Source organism: Sarcophilus harrisii, chromosome 1 (assembly GCF_902635505.1).
Source record: "Sarcophilus harrisii chromosome 1, mSarHar1.11, whole genome shotgun sequence".
Taxonomy (NCBI): Eukaryota; Metazoa; Chordata; class Mammalia; order Dasyuromorphia; family Dasyuridae; genus Sarcophilus; species Sarcophilus harrisii.
In genome coordinates this window covers 449,068,500-449,093,336 of record NC_045426.1, presented here as the reverse complement: position 1 = coordinate 449,093,336, position 24,837 = coordinate 449,068,500, and the positions used below count along the sequence as shown (strand labels likewise).

The 24,837-nt window shown below is 32.3% G+C and overlaps 1 protein-coding gene across 1 annotated transcript in view; it reads right to left on the bottom strand.

Moving 5' to 3' along the window:
• Positions 1-24,837, bottom strand: part of EYA1 (EYA transcriptional coactivator and phosphatase 1) — a 151,461-nt gene that overhangs the window by 51,208 nt on the left and 75,416 nt on the right. Inside the window, exons 10-11 of the mRNA XM_031946269.1 lie at positions 17,541-17,683; positions 16,212-16,295 (exon numbers count right to left, since the gene is read on the bottom strand). Of these exons, the coding sequence (XP_031802129.1) occupies positions 16,212-16,295; positions 17,541-17,683 (227 nt within the window). The remainder of the gene's footprint in view (positions 1-16,211; positions 16,296-17,540; positions 17,684-24,837) is intronic.

Below are 24,837 nucleotides of genomic sequence, written 5' to 3'. Positions count from 1 at the left end.
CACCATTGGGATGCCATGTAATGGCTCTCTTGTTTTCTAAACAGAGAAGTTTTGAACTACCTTTCAGAATATTGCTCTTTTCTCTTATTTCTTATCATCCTTAGTCCTCTAGGAACACATTTGTTTGACAGTACAAAAAGATGAGAGGTAAGAGAAGAAAAACAAACTGTCAGTGTTGGGTAGAGAAAATAGGCAAAGTAAGAAAACAAGGGTTTGTGAATTAGTAGAAAGGAATTCAAGAATGTATAGGAATGACAATGTACAGCTGAAGCTTAATAAACATAACTAATCCACATGGATAACTAGGAATTGCCTCTATGTTAACAAGACCTTATGGAAAGTAGAAAACATTATCTCAAATTTTAAATTCCAAAGGACTTGAGAGTAATTGTAGAATTTTTTTAAGGCTTATAGGAAATTGAAGGCTCATCTAATCCAATTCAAACCGTCCACCCACCAATAAACTTCATCAGTGTACTTGTGCAGGATTATATAGCCTTCCAAAAGAGGATTTTTGGATAGTTTTTCCCTATATGATTAGATTTAAATGTTGGTGAGCAGTTTTACTTGTAGATGGGATGGTTACCTCTTCTTAATTAATTGCTAGGGGCTCATTTTTTAAAAATTAATTCTCATGCCAGATTGGAAGGCAATCACAGAGGTTATATTTTTATATTTCCTATTAATTAACAAAAATGTATGATCTCTCTTTAATTATTAAATAAATTAAGCCTAAACATTTATCTTTGCAACTCCCCACTCATTGCTCCTAGTTCTTGGGCCAACCAGAGGAATTTAGGAAATGCTAATTAGTTTTAAATATCTGTTTATAAATTTATTATGGTTTGAAGAAACTAAAATGTTTTTATAAGCATTTAACATGAAATAGGACTCTCACAAAAACCTTGGCTTTAAGGAACATTACTCCTTCAGGTAAGGTAAACTAACTCTTCTAAGGGCACAAGATATACTTAAATTCGCTGGAGAATTTTAAATGACCAAATGGTATGTTAGAGCAAAATTAATTGGTAATGAAACTCAAATAGCTGTTGCTCAAACAAAATACCAGGCTGCTATGTTGACTTACTTTGATTTACCATAGGATCAAGCTAATAAAAATGGCATGATCTGTCAAAAATATATTTAAATTATTTTAAGTAGCAACAATGTAAAATATTACATTTGGTTAAATGTTAGCTCTGAAATATATATTACCCAATTTTGTTACTTCTTAAGTAACATAATTTTCTAAGACGTAGCATTACTACTAATCTTATCAATGAATTATTCTATTACTTTAAAATATGTAACACATTTCAAACTGCTAACATAATTTTTTCATAGAAAAGAAATTCTTTTTATAAGTGTTTTGTCTTCAGCAACCATTTTTAATGATCATTTCAAAAAACAGAAACCAAAGTCAAGTTCACAGGTCTGCATTTTGCAGACTTTATTTTCTTTCTATTTTTTGAAAATCATGACAACATTTGTGTTCTTTGCCATTCTTGTGGCACCATCTTCCATTTCCCACAAATTTTAAAATATTACTGACAGAATGGCTCAGTAGTCACATTTGCTAGTGCTTCCAGAATCAGAAAATTTAGTTCTCCTAAGCCAGATAACTTAAATATATCATGAACAAATTAGTGCTCTTATTTTCTTCTCATTTGAGTATCAACTCCTTGTCAATTATTTATATTCTTTGTCAGCATCTATTGCTTGACAAAAAAAAATGGTTGCTGAATATGTAAAAGAGAAACTACTTTGATGGCATAATGGATAGATCACTCAGCTTGGAATCAAAATGATTCACTTTCATGAGTTCAAATTTTACCTCAGATACTTACTAGTGGTGTGACCTGGACAAGTCCCTTAATCCTGTTTGCCTCTTTTTTCATCTGAAAAATGAGCTAGAAAAGGAAATGATAAACCATTCCAGTATCTTTGCCAAGAAAACCCCAAATGGGACCATAAAGAGTCAGACATGACAGAAGTGACAACAACAATTATAAAGAGCCAATGTAGTTTCATCCAGAAGAAGCCATGCCAGTCTAATTGCTTTTCTTTTGTTGATAGGACTATTAAAAAAGTAGATGAGGGGAATTCTGTAGATGTAGTTACTTTGATTAATGAAGTTTTTGATAAAGTGTTCTATAGCATCCTTGTGAAAAAGGCATGCATTGTACAATAATACAAATCAAAGAAATTCTGAACCAGGTGAATGGCTGGTCTCTCAGTGAGTATTTCTTAATGGTTAAGTGTCAAAATGACAGGATATTTTCAGTGGATTATGTCAGTGATCTGTATTTGGCCCTGTGTTGATTAATTTTTCTCATCAAAAACCTGGATAAAGACAAAGATGGAATGCTTTTCAAATTTGCATATGACAAAAAATACTGTGAGGGATAGATAACTCAGTGGATGACAGAGTAAGGATCTTAATAGACTAAATATAAGATAAAATCCAAAAAGGATGAATGTAAATTATTATACTTAAAATAAACTTCACAAATAGAAGTTAGGGAAGAGTAAGTATTCTGAAAAGGACCTACAACCAAGATGAGTTCACAGCGTAATATAGAAGCCAAATACACAAAACACCAAAAAAAAAACTTAATGAAATTTTGGTTTCATTAAAAGGCATATGGTTTCCAGGAATATGGAGGTCATAAGCTCACTATCCTCAGTGCTTGTCAGACAGTAACTTATTGTGTTAAGTTATGGGTTCTATAGTTTAAGAAAGAATGTTGATAGGGTGGAGAGATTTGGGAGGGGACAAGCAGAATGGAGATGCTCTTTAAGTTGATGTTATATGGGTATGAATTGAAGGAACTGGTCCTTTTTAGTCTAGAAAAGGGAAGGGAACAAATATATATATATATATATATATATATATGTATAGTGCCTACTATGCTGCCTGACATTGTGCTAAGTATTTTACAAATATCTCATTTAATCCTCATAATGACCCTATGAAGGAGGTGCTATTATTATCCTCATTTTACAGTTGAGGAAACTGCGGCAAACTGAGGGGTTTTTTTAGGTGACTTGTCCAGGGTCTGGCTAGTATCTGAGGTAGATTTAAACTCAGGTCTTATCTGTGGGTCATTATAAGCTGTCTGTAAGCATTAGAAGGGTTGTCATACAGAAGATTCATAAGATTAATATAAGAAGGTCATAATTGTTTCGGCTGGCACTACAGACCAGAATGAGTAGCAAAGGATGGAATTTGAAGACAAAAATTTAGACTTGATGTCATGAAAAACTTCCTAAAAATTTGAGCTGCCCCAAAGAGGAATGGCTTTGCCTAGAGAGATGGTATTCTTCTTCTGGCAAAACAAGGACAACCACTTGTTGCATAATTTCTAATGTAGATTTTTCTTAGTGTGGTTTGGACTAAAGAAGGTTTTTGAGCTCCCTTTCCAACTATCAAATTCTTTGACTGAGGATTCTTGTTTAATTGAACTTAAAGGATTCTCTATTTTGGTAAGTATATGTTCTTGTTCCCAAAAGTTCTTGATTTTTCTACCAAGAATAACTGCTATTAAAAATTCAAATATCCAAAAGAACAGTTCTGAAGTCACTTAAAACCATACACTTTTAGAACAATAATGAATAAACCCTCTTTTGTTATCATTCAGTCATTTTAAGTTGTGTCTGACTCTTCATGACCTCATTTGGTGTTCTCTTGGCAAAGAATAGCCCTCAGAAACTGTGTAATTCAACCATTACATTTTACAGAGAAACTGTGGGTTGGGGAAAATTGATTGACTTGTCCAACATCATGCAACTGGTTAATGATTAAGCTGCATTTAAAATCAAGCAATGACCACGCAAAAACTTTCAATGGCTCTTCAGTGACTATTGAATAAAGTCCAAATCTTGCCAAACTCTACTTATCATTCTCCAAACTTGTCCAATCTTACCCATGCATTTGTTACCACTATCCTTTGTCCTTAGAATATACTTCCTCTTCCTTTATTTGCTTATTAAAATGCTTATTCATTCTTCAAAGCCCAGTTCTAAGACTCCCTAAGATTTCCAGATATTTCCCTTGATGCCCTCTTTTCTTCTTCCCCTTGCAAACTGGGAGAACTCTCAATACAAGTCTCAGAGAATTCCATTTGTATCTTGCAACTGTCACATTCTTTTAAATTTTTTATTATTTGTTTCATCTTTTCTCATAGGTTGCAGGAAAGCAAGACTATTTGAAGGCAACAATCTTCTACTATTTATTTTTGTACTCCTGACTTTTTTACCATAATGCCTTAAACATCTTAGTAAATCTTAGTAAAACAGAACAAAGAAAACTAGAGAAGAACTCTTATATTTATTTTTTAAAATGTCCTTGCATTCTTACAACCTCATATGAGGAATAGTTTTTTTTTACATTCAAATTTATAATGTTTTAATATATGCCACATTTTTCTGACCTGAGAATAAGAAATAGCACATTGTTAATAATAGTTATCAAGTAAATATTGGTTACCAAAAGCATAATGTAGGAGAAAAATGTGCAAATCAGTTTTAAATTTGATAACTCACATAACAAGTCTTTAACATTTCTTATGTCTTTTATGACAACAGATGCTAAAGTTGTAGCTATGAAATGATTGCTATGAAAACATCATTAAAGTCATAGTAGAATATCCAAGAAAATCAGGACAATTAATGATTAGGTTCATCCAATGTGTGTTCTCTATTTTCCTATTTAATGATGTTACTGTGTTTTTATAGAAGTGTCACAAAGTTCTTCCTCAATAGTTCCAAACAGGAAGTCAGTGATGTCTGAACCTTCTTGACTGTGATTATCTGGAGCCAAGCCTAGTTGGGCAATGAATTCCTGCAGCCTAATTCTGTCCATTTCACTCTCATGTTTATTTTAGGAAGGAAGAACAAGTATTTAAGTACCTACAATGTACTAGGTTTTGTGCTAAGGGGCTTCCAACTGTTACCTCATTTGATCTTCACAACAATCATGTGAGGTAAATACTATCATTATATTCATTTTACAGTTAAGGAAACTGAGATAGATAACATTTAAATGATTTGCTCAAGGTCATACAGGTGGTATTTGGGGCAGATTTTGAATTTAAGTCTTTTGAACTTCCATTCCAACATTTTATCCATTGTCTCAAGGAAACTTCAATATTTTTATGTTATCTCCAAGAAAAAAATGTAAACTCAATTTGGGATTAAGGTTTTCACAATCTGATTGTAGCCTATCTTTTTAGGCCCATTACACCTATCCTTCAACACATATACTACCAGATTAGACACTCAACTCTTTGCTAAATTGGTAATTCCATAGCTTGTCTCTACTCCATTGCCATGGCTGTCTTCATACCTGTAATGCAGTCTACACCTTCAGATCCTGAGCTTCTTTCAAATTTCAGTTCATATGCTACCTTCACTAGGAAGTCTTCCCTATTTTTCATATTGTTAGTGATCCCTAACTCCTTAAATAAGCACATTTCTTCTTACCAAATACATTTTGTAGGCCCCCACCCCATATTCGTTGAGACTGGGGCTATTTTTCATTATTGTTTTTGCCCCCCAGGGCCCTAGCACAGCTCCTTTAACATGCAAAGCATTTAATAAACTATTAAATGGAATTGGATTGGCACAAAGTGGGGATAGTTTCTACAGATCATTGCAGAAAATATATAATTTGTGCTACTTATAGATCCCTTTTCATGAAAACAATGCAATGGGGTGAAATGACTTGAAAAGAGAAAAGAAAATTAAATGTTACATCATTGCTCCAGAAAAAGAATGTGTGAATTACTGTGGCTTTTATGCTAAATAAACAAAAATAAAATCCTGCTGGTAAAGAAAGGCATTTTTAAAAATGTCAATGGCAATTATCCCCTCTCCCCCCAAAAAACTCTAAACAAAACAAAACTTTGCTAGTATGATATTAAAACACCTCCTTTGCACATTCAAGTCAGTAAAAACAACAAATTAAGAAATTTGTTGCAACTTTAACCTGTCCTTGTTGATAATTTCATTATTTTAACATAAAATTTGTTTTTGTATATGTAAATTTTCATTGTTTGTGTTTCTATTTTACATCTATTACTTTTTAATTTTCTTGGAAGCAGAGAGAATATTTGAATCTTTAAAGCTTATTCTTAATATGTATGTGCATATACACATACATACATAATACATATACATGTATATATTATATCTTGATTCCAAAACCAGTACCTACCTCTTTTTCTCCATACATACAAGTGTATATATATGTGTATATACACATACTCACACACATGTCTTTTTATCTCTATCTATCTATCCATCCATCTATCTATCTATCAGAGACTGAGAGGTAGAGTCTTGGAATCAAGACTTAAATTGAAAACCTGTTATTTTGACACTTGACTGACAATGTGACCCTGTGTAAAGCTCCAAGACACTAACTGGCCAGTAGTGATAGTTTCCTCACTAGAACTTTCTCTATACCAGTGATAGGGTTAACAAAAAATAAAGCCATACAACCAACCAAAAATAAAATACAATTTACTGACTCCATTCTCAATCCTTAATAAATACTTGACTAACTCCTGGGTATTCAGGAAATAAGGGAGAAAGATAGTGATAATCCATTTTTGTCATGTAAAAATATATTTATACTTGTGAGTGGGATGGCCTGAAAAAATGTCAGCAATCACTATCTCTTGCCTGGTTTTAAATATTTTAAATTACATTTTACCATCTGCAAATGAACTAAATGACTATAGTCAATCCTGGAATATTTGTTCTCATACTCCAGTGCCTCCTTCTGGTGTGGAAGTCATCCTGGATTGTTGAGAAATGAGCCAGTGGAATACCAGTTTTAGCATCAAGATCAAACAATTAACACTGTTAGCAAAATGTGCTTTCAAATTGCTTTTGTTTTAAATGTGGGCCCAGCAAAAGATTTCAATTCTGTCACCAAAATCTAGTTAAGCAAAGCTTTCAGAGACTTAATATTAAAAGATTGTCTACTAGGTAATTAACTTGTATTGGCTGCAGCAACTCACACAAGCGTACCTAGTAAGATGTTAAGTAGATTATCACATACATGGTGTTGCCCACAATAACAAGAACAAAAATCCTGGAAATGAAGTATCAATAGCCAAAGTAGACCAATATGATTTCAAAGGATAAGATAAAATCTCAGCTGATATCATTTCTAATTTGGCAATTTGCTGTACCTGGTTCATGAACTTTATGCAAAAATGACATAAACAATAGAAAGGCTATTTAGGATTGGCATAAGTTCTGCCAAAGGGAAAGTACTTATTGCCTTTCGAGGTTCCAATCACAGTTGGCAAAGAGAATGCCTTTATTTACATTGTGGTTTACACCCTGGTATAGGTTTGGCTGGGGGAAAGGGACAGTTTGGAAGCTGTACTGATAAAAGCATTCTAATGATTCAGGCTTGCTTTGGTGTTGGGCAACTATTAGGTGATGTTTATCTTACAATTTGTAAAATGGGCAAGTAAGTTTGCATGATATTTGGCTACAATGATCTTTAAAAGTAATTTGCTCAAATCTTTTAGTAAGACAGAAATAATACCTTACAAATTATGGATACAAAGAGGCATTGTTGAATTTAGTTTTTACATAATGTAACAACCAATCAATTAATAAGCATTAAGTGCCTACTATGTGCCACAACTGTGTTAAGAGTTGGGGACACAAAAGAATCCTGTCTTTGCCTGTAAGGATTTTATAGTCTAATGGGCAGTAAACAAATTAATTTTCCCCCCCTTTTCTTAATGAAACCAACCAGACTTTTGTTTGGTCTAATATGAATTTTCAGCACCTATTTCCACCCAATCCCTGAGGTAAATTTAGTGTTCTCTATTGTCCCAAATCATAGGTTTAAACAAATATATCTCTTATTTTGACATCTCTTTATTTCTTATTTACCTTATTTCAAATATTTTGATTATGTACTTCATCACTATATTCACTACTACTTAGCTGTTGTTTAGTTATTTTCAGTTGTGTCCATCTCTTTCGGACCTGATTTGGGTTTTCTTAACAAAGAAATTAGAGTGGTTTGGCATTTCCTTCTTTAGTTCCTTTTACAGATGAGGAAACTGAGGCAAACAATATTAAATGACTTGCCCAGGGTCACAGACTCAGTAAATGTCTGAGGCCAAATTTGAATTCATGAAGAAGTACTTCCTGACTCTAAGCCTGACACTCTATCCACTGGGCTGTTTACTATCTAACTACAATAATAACTCAAATTTGAATAGCTTTTTACAGTTTTATTTTTGCTTTTCCATATATCATCTCAATAGTTCAACACAACTTTATTATTGTATTGAACTAATGAAGTTCAGAGGAGGTACCATTATTCTAATTTCATAATCAAAGAAACTGAGGACTTATAAGAGAGTGATTCAGGACAATTTCAATGGATTTGTGATGGAGAAAACTATCTGCATCCAGAAAGAATATTGTGGGCACTGAATATGGATCACAACAAAGGTTTTTTCACCTTTTTTGTTGTTGTTTGATTGCTTTTTGCTTTCTTTCTCATTTTTTCCCCTTTTGACCTGATTTTTTTTTGTGCACCATGATGAATGTGGAAATATATAAAGAAGAACTGTATATGTTTTACATGTATTGGATTACTTGCTGTCTAAGGGAGGGAGTTGAGGAAAGAAGGGAGAAAAATTTGGAACACAAGATTTGGTAAGGGTGAACGTTGAAAACTATCTTGAATGTATTTTGAAAATAAAAAGGTATTATTAAAAAAAAACTAGTCTCTCATATGTGAACGTGTGTGTATGGATAGATGTGTGTGGGAGGTGTATGGATGTATGTATAAAGGTTGTGACATATAGTATATGAAATATAGTTTAATGCCCAAAAAACCTAAAGTTCACAAAATTCCAACCCAGAAAGGCTTCAAATTCCCCTTCCTATATATGGTGCTTGCTGGGTTACTCTGAGTAACTAAACCTCTAAACCTTTGCCCCTCGTTTGTACCTGGTTACTCTCCTAGACTTCATTACTTCCAGAAATTAATCTTCCTGCAAGATGATCTCAACTCTAAAACTCACATCTCAGCATCCCCTTTCTCAGAGGTTTTCTCCCTCTTGCTGATTGGAGAAGGTGGCAAGTGAACATAAGAGAATTCTTCCTTCCTGTATTTTCCACTTAAGGAGGGGGCCAAGGGAACTACCCAGCTTTAGGATTTCATTGTATCTTGTGTCCACAGGGTACCTGTTCTCTTTCATACCTGCTAACCTTGTAACTTCTCTGATGGCAGAAACTACTTTTGCCTTTCTTTGTAACTTTAGTACTTAGCACAGTGTGTGACCCATAGTAGGCACTTAATAAATGTTCACTGACTGTCTCCCTAGGACTTATGTACTAAGGATTAATATATAGACTGTTAAATTCCACATACCAAAAACTTTCTATATAATAGATATAAATTTGTACCTATATTCTTGTATAGTATGTGAATGTAATTTGAAAGTATAACATATGTTGTATATATACTCACAAAAATAAATATATATATACATTATGTTTATACACACACACACACACACACACACACACACACACACACACACACTTATAGCTAGTTACATCCCATAGTAGCTGTGACAAAAATTGTGGTTTGAGGGTTACTTTTTTAAAAAAAATCACATTTCAGGTACTTTCTCCAGAAGCCTACTTTTAGTTTCACACTATGGCTCTTTGTGTACCCAAAATGAATGTTTGTGGAAAATTTAAGGAAAAACTAACTTTTCTGAAGTTTGGAGAATATGAACAAAATTATTTTTCCAAAGTAAAAACAAAGAACTGTTCTCTCCAAGTTGGAGAACTAAATATTTTCCCTTTTAAAAACTTTAATGAGATAATTTTAAAATTTGTTATTATTGAATTAGCAATAAATTAGTTACAATTGAATTAGAAAAATACTTAACAAAACTAAGTATTGCATTCAGATTGTGTGTAGTCAAAAGAACTAATGACAAGATCAATTTTCACATAATAGTTCACACAAAAATATAAATATTAAAGTCTGAGGTCCTTTCTTTTTATGTAGTAGAAACAATAGCCTACATAAATATGGAACTTTATGGTTAATACTGTGCTTTAAGCATTTATTATTAAAAATCATTTAAAAGACTTTGTTTTAAAAAAAAATCCGGAGTACAGAATAGTAATTTAATAGATCAGTCAGCAAGACAGTCAATAAGCATCTATTAAATGCTTACTACTCATCAAGAACTGGGCTGAGCACTGGAGATGCAAAGAAAGGGGGGGATTTAAAAAATTAAACAAAACAAAAATCAGTCCCTATTCTCAAGGAACTCAGTCCAATGGGTGAGTCAACAAGTGAACAATTATGTACAAAGAAGATAGATATAAGATAGATTTGGCTAATTTCAGAAGAATAAGGAGATCTAAAAAAAGGCTTGTTGCAGAAGGTAGGACTTTAGCTAAGACTTGAAGGACTCCAAGGAAATCAGGAGCCAGAGATGAAAAAGGAGAGAGTTCTAGACTTGGGGGACATTTTGAGACTCATTGATTAAGAAACATCAGTAAAGCATTTCAAGTAATTATTTTTAAGAAAATATTATAATGGTTTGCCTTTTATTCATATACATAAATGCATATCTCTCTTTCCTTTCCCAAATCACCTACATTTAAAGATATCCTTAGTCCATTTAACTCTTTTCCTTCTATTTTGTTTCTTTGCTTACCAAAAAAAAAAAGAATTCTAACCAAAAACTAGCTAAATTATTGTGACCTTATAGATTTAAAGGCATAGAAGCTGAAAAATTATAATTAGGTCAATATAATTATTTCATTTCTGGGAAACTAATAGTATTCTAGAGTAGTATTGAGGCCACACAAAGTACAAGTAATAGTGGAATTAAAGCTTACTCAAAGAAAATTTATTTGGATAAATTTTAAAAATAAATAATAATTTGCAAAAGATTAATATGCAGGCTATTGTTTCTGATCTCTCTTGAAGGTATGCTCATTAAGATAATCTAAAAAAACACACCACATAATCTATGACATTTCTATTGTGCATTGTTAAATTTTAAGAAATCTAAAAATTTCATTTTAGAAAGTTTTATCTTTGGCTAAGGACATTTTGTTATCAATTGTTCTTTAAGGTGTAAATAGGCTTCTGGCTAGAGTACCAGGCTTAGTGCTGGTTTTGCATGTGTGGGATCAAAGATAAGGCCCATAAAATACATTACACTGAGCCCTTCTTTGCAATTTAAAGCCACCAACTGCCAAGTAATTACTGAGCACAGTAATGGCACAACAGAGAAGCAGAGCTAACAATGAGGGCATGTTTATTAGGATTTGCAGTTCAATGTGAATATCTTATAAATTGTGCTCAAATCAGGTGCAAACTTCTGAGGGAGGTGCAGATCAACAGAAAGGAGAAATACCAGTGTTGAAACCCTTAAACAATTCCTTGTTTAAAACACTGATATTATAGCCACAAATACTGCCTGAATGGCATTTTAAAGTTCTGCCCTCTTAATGTCTTTGTTTTTTGGAAAAAGAAGAAGCTGAAAAACAAGAAAGGGCACTATGGGGACCTGACTTGCCTATTTTCACACAGGTTGACAGCTAACAATGGAAGGATTAAGGATAAGCTCCAAAAATTGCTTCCCTTATTTGAGATACAAAGAAATATTTTATGCTCAAAGTCATTCCTCTAAAAAACGGTATTAAAAATGTTATGGCAAATCACACACCTAACGTACATTAAGTACATGGTGACTATCTTTCCATCTACCTGCTGAGAGTTATGACTTTTATAGAATCCCTATCTCATTCTCATTTTCTCAACTGATGGTTATCTTAAAATTCAATTCAACAAAAATATACTAAATACTTATGATGTACAGAGAGCACATACTCGTCAGATTCAACATAGTCCCTGTCCTCATAGAGTTTATGGTCTTATAAACCTGTAATAAATCTCAAATATCACGTTTATTGAAGTGTAATATTGAAGTGTAATCTGTCTTAATCTTAAAATAACATCATCCTAATGGAATAATAGGCATCACTTGTCTGAACTACTTATTACCATGTACACTGTAAGGGGTTAGAGAGGAAACTCTCCTTATTAAAGTAGGTCAGTATCTTTAATTTCTAGTTTTAGAAAGGGCCTAGATCACTAAGAAATTAAATAATTTACCTGATCATACAGCCTGAGGTCAGAGGTGAGACTGGCTTCTAGGCCAGGATTCTACTATATCATGCTGCCTCTCAGTAACATGATTTAATTTTTCACATATATGAAAGCTATAAGTATTTTTGAAGTTCTTTGAGCAAATTCTTATTTTTTATTTCTTTATATTTTGAAAGGCATAGTAAACTAAAAAAGAATACTGGCCTTGTAGACAAGATGACCAGGTTTGAATTCTTCCTTTTTTACTTAATTGCTCTGGATCCTGAGGGTATTGGTTTAATTTCTGCCAACCTTAGTTTTCTCATAGGCAAAATGTAGATAATTACATCAACTCTTAGATTTCATGGAATTGTTGTAAGGCTCAGATTAGAGAGGGTGACAAACCTTAAAGCAATACAGAAATGACAAATTATTATCCTTATTATTCCTTATAGGGCACAATTGAATGTCTTTCAAAATCCATCATTGCTTAATACCTGACTGATGTTTTGGTGAAGTAGCTAATCCTAAAAAAATGGCATAAGTCAAAATCCCTTTATCTCCTTATGGCAACATAACTTTGCTGTTTACCTTTACTGTAAATATAAGGGTCAGCTTCAACAAGGAATACAAATGGTTAATACTAAATACTTTCTTACTGTGTAGCTAATTGAGTAAATGCTATAACCATCAAGGCATCTGTAAAAATTAAGTTTACTCATCTAAGGGATTCAGACTTCTCCACATTTGCTGATGGTATCAGGATAGGCTTGGTTGTTCTATTTATTCAATTTAGCAAATATTTATTAAACAACTGCTCTATGCTAGGAGCCAGTGAGGAAAGTGAAAAAAAAAACAGACCTTGGAGTCAAGAAAACTTAAATCCTGTCTTTGAACAACAACAACAACAACAATTTCTTTTTTGTTTTGACTCTTAGGTAGGCATAGATTTGATTCCCTGGGGAGATGAGTTTATTCAATTAACTGGATAACCTAAAAATCAACAAAAGCTTTGGACACCCACTTACTATAGCACCCCTTCTGGGTACACAAAAGTGTAGAGCAACCCTTATGAGGCAGAGAGGTAATCTGAAATCCTCCAGAGTTTTCTGGATTTTGGATACTTTGTGCTGTTTTCTGGAGTTTAGTAGCTGTAATCAGTAACCTTCACTAGACTATTTTAGTGAATTTGTCAAGAGCTATAATATTCAATTTCTCTACTAACAATATTAAATTATTATAATAGAAGACTAAGTCCCTGAATGTCATAGAATAAAAGAACTCTAACACAGTTATCACTTCAATGGTCATGTAATTCAAACCTTATCTCAAAGAAAGACCAAACAGTTGTTTATCTGTTTAAAGACCTTTAATGAGGGAAACCTATTGTATCATTTAGCAAAACAATATTTTCCATTTTTAGATTGCTCTAATTATTAGAATTTTTCTTAATTCCAAGACCATATTTTGCCTTTTTTGCAATTTCTAGTCATTTCTCCTTGATCCTGCCTTCTAGAATCAAATAAAGCAAATTTAAACTTTTTTACATGAAACCTTCTATACTCTTTGGAAATTTGAGTTGCAGAAATAAATGATTTTCCTTAAATTTAGATTCATTGGAATATACAGATATACATGTATAAATGTACTTATACATGTACATATGTAGTGTATATATATATATATATACACATATTGTATGTGGGTGTGTGTGTGTGTGTGTGTGTGTATAACAGAAGGTAGGCAGTTCCTAAATTACTAGACATTGCATTATCTATTAGGGGGAACTCCATTGTGGAATATTTCTTTGGTAACTACTAGTAGCTGACATATGAGGAATTCCTATATCTGTAAACAGTATCAGCTAGTCACACTTAAAGAGACTTATATCTCACATTTATCTTGGGCTGCTCTTATTCCATAACTCTTCTTAGCCCCCACCTAAATTAGTACATGCTACTCAAACTGTCTAAAGTTAAATGGTGGGTATAGATGATATTCAGGCATACCCTGATATGATTAAGGTATAATGTGATAATTTCATTATTTCCTGTCCTCTTTGAATGATTACAAATTATTAGTGGCTGTCCTTAAAAATTGATAGACAGCAATTTATCTGAGCTTTTCAATCAGAAGAAATATCACAATGCTCATAATCGTGTTACACATTTTTTGTACCACATTTTCCTTAGTAAGGTAAGTTAGATTTCACAATCTCCAAGTTTTCATGGACTTCTAAAGTTCGTGTTAGATATTAATGAAGCATACAAACAAAGCTCTCAGAAAAAGATGATTTAGTCAGTTCTTTCTGAAGTCCTATGCAATCTAAAGATGTTGTAGCAATATCAATATGATCCTTTATAGCAATATTGTTTAATATCAAACTGCCTAATAATTACTTTGCATACTATATTTATTTTATATTATGTATGTTTTGATGTTTACATTGTTTGCAAAGTCAAATAAAAGAATAGAGGATGTTTTTAATTTTTTAAATTAGCATGTACATTAGTAACAATTAAAAACTGGTTTATGGCAATGCTTATGGACTTTATTCTTCACATAAGATGCTGTGATTTTTCTTCTTACTACGTGTCATTCTATGTACAACATTCTTTTTCTTTGTTCCCATCACCTTTGTTATGAAACAACATTTCCTCATCACACTCATTATGTGTTCTTCCCACAAATAGGATTACACTGAAGGAGGGACATTCTCAAACTTTTATTTATTTTTTTTTGGTGGGGGTACATATTGCCGTAACATGTCCTAATTTTTCATTATATCAATGAGATCCAGTATCAACTTACTGAATGGATTTCTCATTCAATCATCTAACCTACTGTGACTAAGCTAGATCTCAAGTAACTGGTTCCTATAGAGACAGAACTGCTAGTCCATTGTCCAGCATTCATTTCCTTATAGCATACATAGGAAAGTACAACCACATATTTAGTCCTACCACGGTAAATCTAAGATCAGTTAAATCAGGCTTACTACTAAGTCACCTGAGCTCTTTTCTAAGACTTACCAAATCACTGAGAGAATTAATGGAATCATAATAAACCATTTAGTTTCCTGATTGGGCCAGAGTGGAGGACTTTTTTGAGAAAAAAAATTTTTTTCACGTCATGTTTCTTACAGGCTTATTGAAAAGAAGCCTGCTTAAAAGTCTTACTGCCTCTAAGATTTTCTGATGAACTGGATAATAGTTACCAGTTTGTGACATATTTCAAGCTATGATCAGTGAACTCAAGAATGTGTCAGAACTCCCTTGGCTTTCTACTTCCATCCAAAACATAGAAAAGACCATAAGTATGAAATCCCAATAGCCAACAATTTGTACTACAAAATAAAATGTGCTGATAAAGTTAAAAAATTATTCTAAGGCAAGATATACATATGGTAAAAATCTGAGGGAAACATCTTTCCTAATATTCCAGATTAGTTTTCCTTAAATATTTGGGGTTAGTAAGGAAAAAATTCATGTGGACCACTAATCCACTAATGTTTTAATTTGTCACTAAGACAGGAAGATTTGAGGGGAAAGTGGAGTTCTTTTCTGGACAAAAAAAAGCTTTGAATGAAGTCACATTTTTAAATGTTTATTTTTCTGCTTTTTAAGGGCAGATGCTCTCAATTTTAGAGTACACAAAAATCATGATATTTCTTAAGTATTCTTTCCACATGGAATAAGAAAAGGAAGGTTGTAGACAGTGGATGCCCAATGCTATAGTAATCCATTTCAGTATCAGATCCAAGATTACCTTCCACTTTCTAAGCCCTTGAAAAATGGTTTTAAAAAAGGGAGAGACTTTTTCTTGAAATGATCTCAAATATTCTGGATAGCCCCTTGAAAAAATTGCTTACATTGTGATAAATGTTTATGAAGCCACTGATATATACCTATCCCAATAGAAAATTCCAAGGCCTTGTCTTAAAGTATCATCTGAAGTTAATTTTGCCATTTGGAATCCAAGGTTAATTCTCAATTCAAAGGACTGCAAACTGGCACATTTATTCCTTAATACTCACCCTTCCATATCTGTTAGCATAGGACCCAGTAAGCAAGGAATGGAAAACAATGATTGTCTCATCCAAGTCCCAGATGAAAACCCTCTGCAAAAACAAAATCAAATTAATGTGTCTTTGTACTAAATACAGAAATGTATAACTCAAATTAACATTGATATGAAGTTATACTGAAATGTCTCATATGCTAAAAACAATTTTTTTAACATTCTTACAGAAAAATAAACAAGCAATGACATATATAGTTTCTACATACCCATTAAGCCCTATTAAAATAAAATTTTTATATAGGAGAGAATGCTAGATAGTGATATGTCCACAATTATTTATTTGTCCCCCTGTTGAATGGGCACAATCTCAACTTTTGGTCTGGAATGAAGATACAGGACTATTCTCTTCTTTGTTTCAGTAAAAACAGAGTTTGGTTAAAAAGTAGGTCATCAATTTCTCTTTTGTTACTCAAATGTCTCCTCATTAAAAAAAGAAACTTATTGGAAAAAATTAAATTAACACCCGATTTTCCCTTTCTCTTTCTTTTTTTTTTAAAAAGCTAAGTTTTAGTAGTATCTACATAATTTGAAGACAATAATTTTATGCCAGATCCTTATCTTGAATGATGTGAGGATTGCTAACAAGAAATAATAATTTGCTCTTGTTGGATTTTAAAGTCTTTACAAATGGAGTTATTTGGTAAATTATTAGAATTTTAAAATAATCTTGCATAAATTCTGTCTTATTCCAGATACAATAAGGTTGAATTTGGTGATAGGAATTATAAAAATTATGAAGAGGACCCTATGGAATAAAATGCTTTATTTCTATTCTCTCCTTGACCAAACAAACCCTCAATCCCTCACTGCCTACAACTACCACTACTAACCATACAAAATGACTAGTAGACTAAAATACTTTTCATTGAACTTCAGGTTGGCAAGCAATAAAAATTATATTGAAATGGCCTCAGAGCTATGAAATTACCTCCTTAAAGGTCTGGTTTTTTTTTAAAATAAATATGCTAATGGTATGTTTTAATATTGAATTACATTATGTAAAATTATTTTTGATGGCATTGTGATAATTTCCAGAAATCCTGCTACTTAATAGGGAATTGGGGGAAATGTGAAATTTTATGAATAAAATTGACTTCATAAGCAATAGTTACATAATTTGCTATCATATTCTAGGGGAAAATGAAATATCAAGAAGACAATTGTTTTACTATGTAATTTTTCTAACAGATAAAGCAGTACAAAATTATTCTGTGGTTCACCTTTTCAAATATACCCAGGTGCAGCATATAGCTGTTTCTTTGTGCCCAGGCACATAACATACCTCAAGGTCAGAATCTGGTGGTGGTGAAGGGTTATTGTTTCTTCGGCCCCGCCCACGTGATTTCCCATCTGAACCCCGGCGTAACCGATCTGAGTCTGAATCTTTAATAGGTGTCGAAGGACTGTGGATTGTACTGTACTCTGCTGAAATACACAAATGACTTTTACCTTTTAGTTTTAATACTATGATACCACTTGTTTTAATTCAAAGGGAACTTTTCAATCACCATTTACATTTTATTTAACCTCAATAGAAGGCAACTACTTTGCAAAATGTTGGATAGGATGGTAAAATTTTTTTTGAAAGGATAAAAATCTAATTAACATCCATGTGATCAAACAACATCTTAATTTGAAAATGGACAAAATAAATTGCATTCTAAAGTATATTTCATTCTTCCCATTAATGGTTCTGTGTGAATCGATACATGCTCAAATTCAGAGTGGAGCAAACATACTGTCAAATCCCTCCTAAATTCTCCACAGGGTATCTAAATGAATAGTACATAACTATGTCAAAACAAAACAAAACAAAACAAAACAACAACCCCAAAACAAACCCATTAATTTGTCATAGTAGTTATTCTTCCAGCTGCCTAACAGTATAGAAAAGACTTTTGGATTCATAGAAAATAATGAAGAGGAAAGTAAAATCTAGTTTGAGGATCAAGTGTGGTAATATGTAGAATTGCCTCAAATGCTATTAGTAGAAGAATAGTAAAAGAATATTCTACTTCTGTTAGTCAAGTATGGTTTTCTTCTATCAAAGATTCAAACTCTAAATAAATAATCATGTGATTCTTTTAAAAAAGAAATTTATAAACTACTTTCTTCAGGCTGTAAACCTGAATTTTGTACACACATATGTGTGGTAATATGATTTGCATCTAAAAACTGACTTTATGTTTCTGATACATTTCCTATCATATCACATTTGAAAAATTCTCATTTCCTGTACAAATTAATTATAACAACAATACCAAATTTTCTGCCTCATTTCTTCTTTTTTTTTGCTAAATTTTCTAATTGTGTAATTTGCTTTCCTTCTCATTTTAAGACTGTTTCTTATTTTTTTTTAAACTCAATCCTTATTAGGAAAAAACAAAATGAAGAATGGAAAGTTCAATAAAAATAATTTTAGGAAATTGAGAATTCTCATAGGTAGAATGCTGCCATCCAGTATATTTTCCTATTTAGCTTTCAACATTAAAAAGAAATAAGGTTTTGACCAATTGACTTTGGAAATTTAAAAAAAAGTCTCTTCTTTTCACCAAGTTGAAATTGTCTGAAATGTTTTGTTTTAGAAATTTTCCTACTTGTTATACACTTTGGCATTGAAACATATATCTAATGTTTATACTCTTCAAATATTTAATAAAAGATGGCAATCATTTTCCTCAGTTAAGTTATTGCTTATCTTAATAAAATTACATAACATTTAGTTAGTTTTTTCTAATTTTTCTGCAAACATTCTTTCTTCCCCCAGTGGCTTTATGATCATTTCACTTTTCCTCTCTGGACATCCTGCAGGGTCTGTGCCTAATTTTTTTTTCAGAATTGTGTCCAAGTGAAATGATATATCCATTTTAGACTTTAACTTTAGATTTTAAAAACTCAAATCTTAAAAACTGATTTTTAAATCACCTTTAAAAATATGATCAACACTGTAATAAAATAGCAATAAATGCATATATGTATGATACATAAAGATCCTAAGGTTTTCTATGTAACTATAAGAATAAAGTTAAAAAAAACAAAAACTATTAAATTTTTACATGATAAATATGGAAATAAAATGTGGTATGTCAAGTAGAAAGCTCAGGAAGCTTTTGTTTCAGAACCTGCTTCTGATGCATGCTTGCTTTGTTAGCATGAGCAAGCCAAAGCAATTCTCTAAAACCATATACATTGCAGACAAGTTGCTGACCTGAATCAGTAGAATCAGTTTCTGCACTAGCAATTATATCCCTTGTTGAAACCACAGGTCTTGACCTCTTCCTATCCTATCTTTATTTCCCCCAAATCATAAGAGTCAGCATGGCATACTGAAAAGAAAACTTTGCTAGAAGGAAGTAGATATGGGTTATGATCCTGATTTTGCCATTGGGTACCCTTCAAGAAGTTATTGAATTTCTTTGGGTCCAAGTCTCTTCCTGTATAAAATGAAGAGTTGTATGAGATCATCTCTAAGGTCTTTTCCAGCCCTGAATTATTTGCTTTTATAGTGACAAAAATTGTCAAAAGATTATACAGTTTTAGAGTTGGAAGGAATCTTGAGTTACTTCATCTGACTCCCTACCTGATGTATGTCAACATGGTTAATTTTTCCTACCCTTCAAAAAACACATGCTCTCTGGACAGAGAAGCCACTCATCTCCTACTCTGTTCAGAAGATGAGCTTAAGTCTAAATATATAGATATCTTTCTGTTGAAGTTTTATGTTGAAAGTTTTCAATATACATGATAGAGAATCAGAATAACAATGGATATTTAAAAGATATTCAATGAATTTATACAAGTTGAAATCAGATTATATCTTTTTTTCTGCTCTGTTTCCATGGAAAGACAGCAAAAACTTTTACCCTCAAAATTTTTCCAAATGAAATGGTATGGAATACAGGGTTGCTTCCTGCCTTTGGGGTCACCTAAAGTATTTCAGTCTATCTGTGTTAAACTGCTTCTTCAGTTATATCAGCTCTCCTCTCACAGACACAATGATTCCAAATAAGGATAAAATATCCACTCAGAGACTTGAATGTTCTTTATCAACTGACTTCTCATTTCTAACTTCATTTCTTGCTTCTGTGGAAATGTTTCCTCTTCAGTCAGAATTTTACATTATTGCTCTTTTCCTTTAGGGTGTCTTTATAGATACTTTAAATAGTTTACAGGATCTCTTCTATTCATATTCTTTTCATCCTTAGTAGTGGAACAGAAATACCACCTTCAGGAAAACCTGTCCAGCTCTATTCCTTTGCTAATTTATTTGTACCATTACACAATGTTACCTGTTCCTACTAAATACTATATTACATGTAACAGTATCTTCAATGGTCTCTCCCACTGAGACTATAGATATTGTTACCTTATCTTTAAGAGAGGCTATAGAATCTTGAATATAGTCTATGAAGAGTCATCCGTGAAGGGGCCATTTTCAATGTCATGAGAGAGTGAATGAAGTGGGTACACATACACACACACCACTCACATACACACATATTCTCGTTCGTTCTCTCTCTTTCTCTCCTCCCCCTCTCTCCCCCTTCCTCTGTCCCTCCCTCCTTCCCTCCTCTTTGAAGAGAGAAAAAAGAAGATGAAGAGGATATTTTTAGAGAAGTGTTTTCATCTTTGTCATTCAAAGAAGAGGAAGAACATTTTTGAGAAGATATTTAACAGGTATCTTGAGATAACTGAATGATGAGACTATGTCATAGAAGTAAAAAGAAGTCATTGTAGTAATAGACAAGTTCTGCAATATTTTCACAGTTTAAACATTGTAAATAATAATTTCTATCTGCCATTATTGTATATCTTGTTAATGAGTTGCATTGTAGTAATTTTTAGCATTTATTTAAGGAATAAAGGTTGCTAGAGAGACAGAGACAGAAACAGAGAAACAGAGACAAAGGGAAAGTCTCTGTGTATATATGTGATCCTGATAAGAAAAAACATGTTACTCAAAATGTCTTTTCCTCTTCCAACCTCTATAGTGAAATGTCTTCACATAGACTAAACTAACATTCCAACCATGCCTCAGATTATTTCTTTTTCTTATAAATATAAATCAGTTAAATTGAACAAACACTGAATGACTGGTATATACAAGTTGCTATGTTTGGTGTTAAGGATATAAGATTAAAAAAATGAACCAGTCTCTGCTTTCAAGGACTTCATAAGATACATGAGGTTTTAAGAGTTGTATCTAGACATGTGCTATATAAAATAACATAAAACATAAGGAGAGGGGAGAAATTTTCATTTAGGAAAGAAGAGGCTTCAAAAAAGATTACAGCTGGGCTTAGTTTTGAGAATGAGAATGATTTTAATAGTATGGGTGAGAAGATTGTGATAAGCCCACTGCATTTGAAGTGAGAGAGCCTGGATCTGATCCTGCCTCCATCACTTACTATGTGACTTCTGAATATGTCTACCAAAAGAGAGAATGGCCTCTGGGATCCAGTTTAAGCTCAATGTATGAGCTTCTGAGGAGTTAATTCATTTCAGGCATGAGGAATACTCTGAATTAGAGAATGGAGCTGACCTTGTCAATTTTGACTAGAATTTAGAATATTTCTGGGAAAAGAATTATTAAATGAGGTTATATAGGTAAGATGAAGGCAGATTATGAAAGATACTAAAGTATTTGTTCTATTAGCTGGTAACTTTTAGTGTAGTACATGGAATGTTCAAAATGGTCCCTTGAAATGCAGGAATAAAAGAAGGGAAACTTTTAAAATTTGTTTTTATCTAAGACAATAAAGAGATTATTCTTTATTAATATTTAATATGTACATTATTAATATTGGCAATATTATTCAGTGGTTCAAAATGCAATCCTCACTTGCTTGATAACTTGTGATATACTTCAGTTTATGTGTCCTATGATTATATGCATTATGTTATCCAATTTTATTTAAATCAGGAGTCTTTTGGGGTGCAAGGATGCATAAGTGATATATAAGAAGATTTCAGGGGGTCCATGAAATTGAATGTGAAAAAATATTACTTTAATTTCTCTAAACTCTAATCAAAATTTAGTGCTTCTTTTAATGATTTAAAAACATTATTATGAATAGCAATATGTAGGCTTTGCCAGCGTGCCTAAAGGGTCTGCAACACACACACACAAAGAGGCTATGAACCTCTAATAAATAGCCCTTGCAAATTTGATAAGTGGTTTACAAAGAGTTGCACAAACAAACCTGAATTAAAGATAACACCAATAATTTAGACACAAGTAAATAAGAAAATGATAGATTTAACTCCTCTATTCCTAGAGAACTCTTTATGGTCCACCTCATGAGGAAAATACAATGATGAACTAATTGGATCTGACAAGAACCTGGCTAAGAATAACAAAATGACCAAGAGTATTTAAAAGATAGATCCACATCCTCTGAAGAACAATTTCATGCTAAGTGGATATTCTGTCTCGAGATAACAGCTAATGACATCATTATGAATAACAGGATTTAAAATTAAACTTTTGTTGCTGAAAACATTTAGAAAAACTCTTTTGTCTACATTTTCCCCTTTGAAATAGAGTTTCTAGTCCGTTTTAAATTCTTCCAAAGAATTTCAGTGGGTTTTGAACCCATTACTTACATATATACTAACAATAACTCAAAATTAGTTTGCAAGAACAACTGATGGATGTAAAGAAGATGGAGATTTACTAGCTAATTTTCCATAAAAAACTTTATTATAATTGCTAGATAAAATTGAATGATTAATGTCTTAATTTAGTAAACAGAATCCATGATGCACTTTTTCCTCTGTAGAAGGTATCTTTTTAATTATGACATTGATTAAATCAAGTATTGAAATAAATTGAATGTAGAACTAGATCTCAAGATGTTGTACTAAGATTTTTTTTAAAATGAAAAATAGCTACATTGCTTTTAAACTACTATTAAGTTGTTAATAATTACTTTATCAAAGACATTAAACATATTCTCTGTGCCATTAATAAATAAAATATTCTTAAAGAAGTTTCATCTTTAGGTAATTCTTTTTAATGTCTATTTTATACATGTTTTATAAAGTATATATTAATACAATTATATATAATTTATAAATACACAAATAAGAACACATTTTCTCATCTAGAAAATGAAAAGATGACCTGTTGGATTCATTTTCAGCTTTAAATATATTCTCTTATGAAGAGGTAGTTCATTGACAGTAGGAAAGAAAGAATGAACAAGTGCAAAAATGAAAGCAATAGTTCCACTCAATAAGAAATGTAAAATGTTTGAGGTGGGAATCAAGTGAAATAAATCTGGAAAGGTAAGGTAAGTAGAAAGGTAAATGCATGCTTTTTTTTCCTGAGGGGGAGTATGATTAAAAAAATGGGATCCCTATGCATGATAAGTTTGCCTTGATCAGAAAAAAAAATCTACTTCTACATGTGAGAGTAGAAAGAGGGGTGAAGGAGGAAAGAGTATCAGAAGACACTGAATGTTATGAGATGAGCAAGTGACAAAGGGAGGAAAAATCTCTCAGCAAAAGGTCTTACTTGTTTTTCAAGAAAATTTGTGTCAAGGCTTAGGGAGACCCATATATTTGAAGGGAGAGGAAAAGCTTTGGAAGACTTGCTATAGTAAATGGGATCGTGAATCAATTAAAGAGCTACAAAAAGGACTTCTTTGCTGCATTGAGGACCCAGTTGAAATTAGACAACATACATCTGTTTTGGATTCAATTAACACAGTACATTTTTTCCATAGCTTTTTGTTTAATACTTCAAGTAGAAGCAAAGGCAGTAGATGGTGGGACTAATACAAGGTGGATATTTGAAGAGGTAAAATTCGTTTTGACAGAACAAGATTGATGATAGGATATGGGATAAGAAATTCAAGGAAAAAAAAGGACAATATAAAGATAAACTATTTCATCAAGGAATCAATATGAGGAGAGTTTAACCTGCTGTTGGACAGCAGTACACAGAATATATAATATGGAATATTCATAAGGGATATTCATAAACATCATGGTTTATACATACATGTATTTCAATGCCAGAAAAGTCCATTTTCCATAGAATGCATTTTGTATGTGTCACCAATCATCTCAAATATTAGTATGAAGGCTCACAGCCTACAGTGGACAACAATATTTTCCAGCCTTACAAACAAAGATCTTCTCTATCTCTGTTGGGCAGCTGATAGATGCTTAACAGATTTCTCTTGATTGATTATAGTAAACTATCAATTATCTTTAAGTAAAGAATCCACTAGGTGTGTTGTGGTAATTTAGTTATTGGTTACCCTAACAAGTTCATGGATGGCATTTCCCATCAATTACATGTGGCTCAGTGAATGTACACTCGTTTTTCTATAGCCTGAGCAAAACATAATTAGGTAAAACATAACTTTTTGGGGGGAGATCTTAAAATGTATTCCAAAAATAAATAAATTTGATTTTGGTTTATACTGTTTTGAATTTTCTAAAGCAAACATAGATATACCTTTTATTACCATGGATAATGAAATGTTGATTATATGTACTTGTCTGTTACCTATTTTAGATTGTAAATTCTTACCGGATGGGACTATGTTTATTTCTTTTTGTATAGC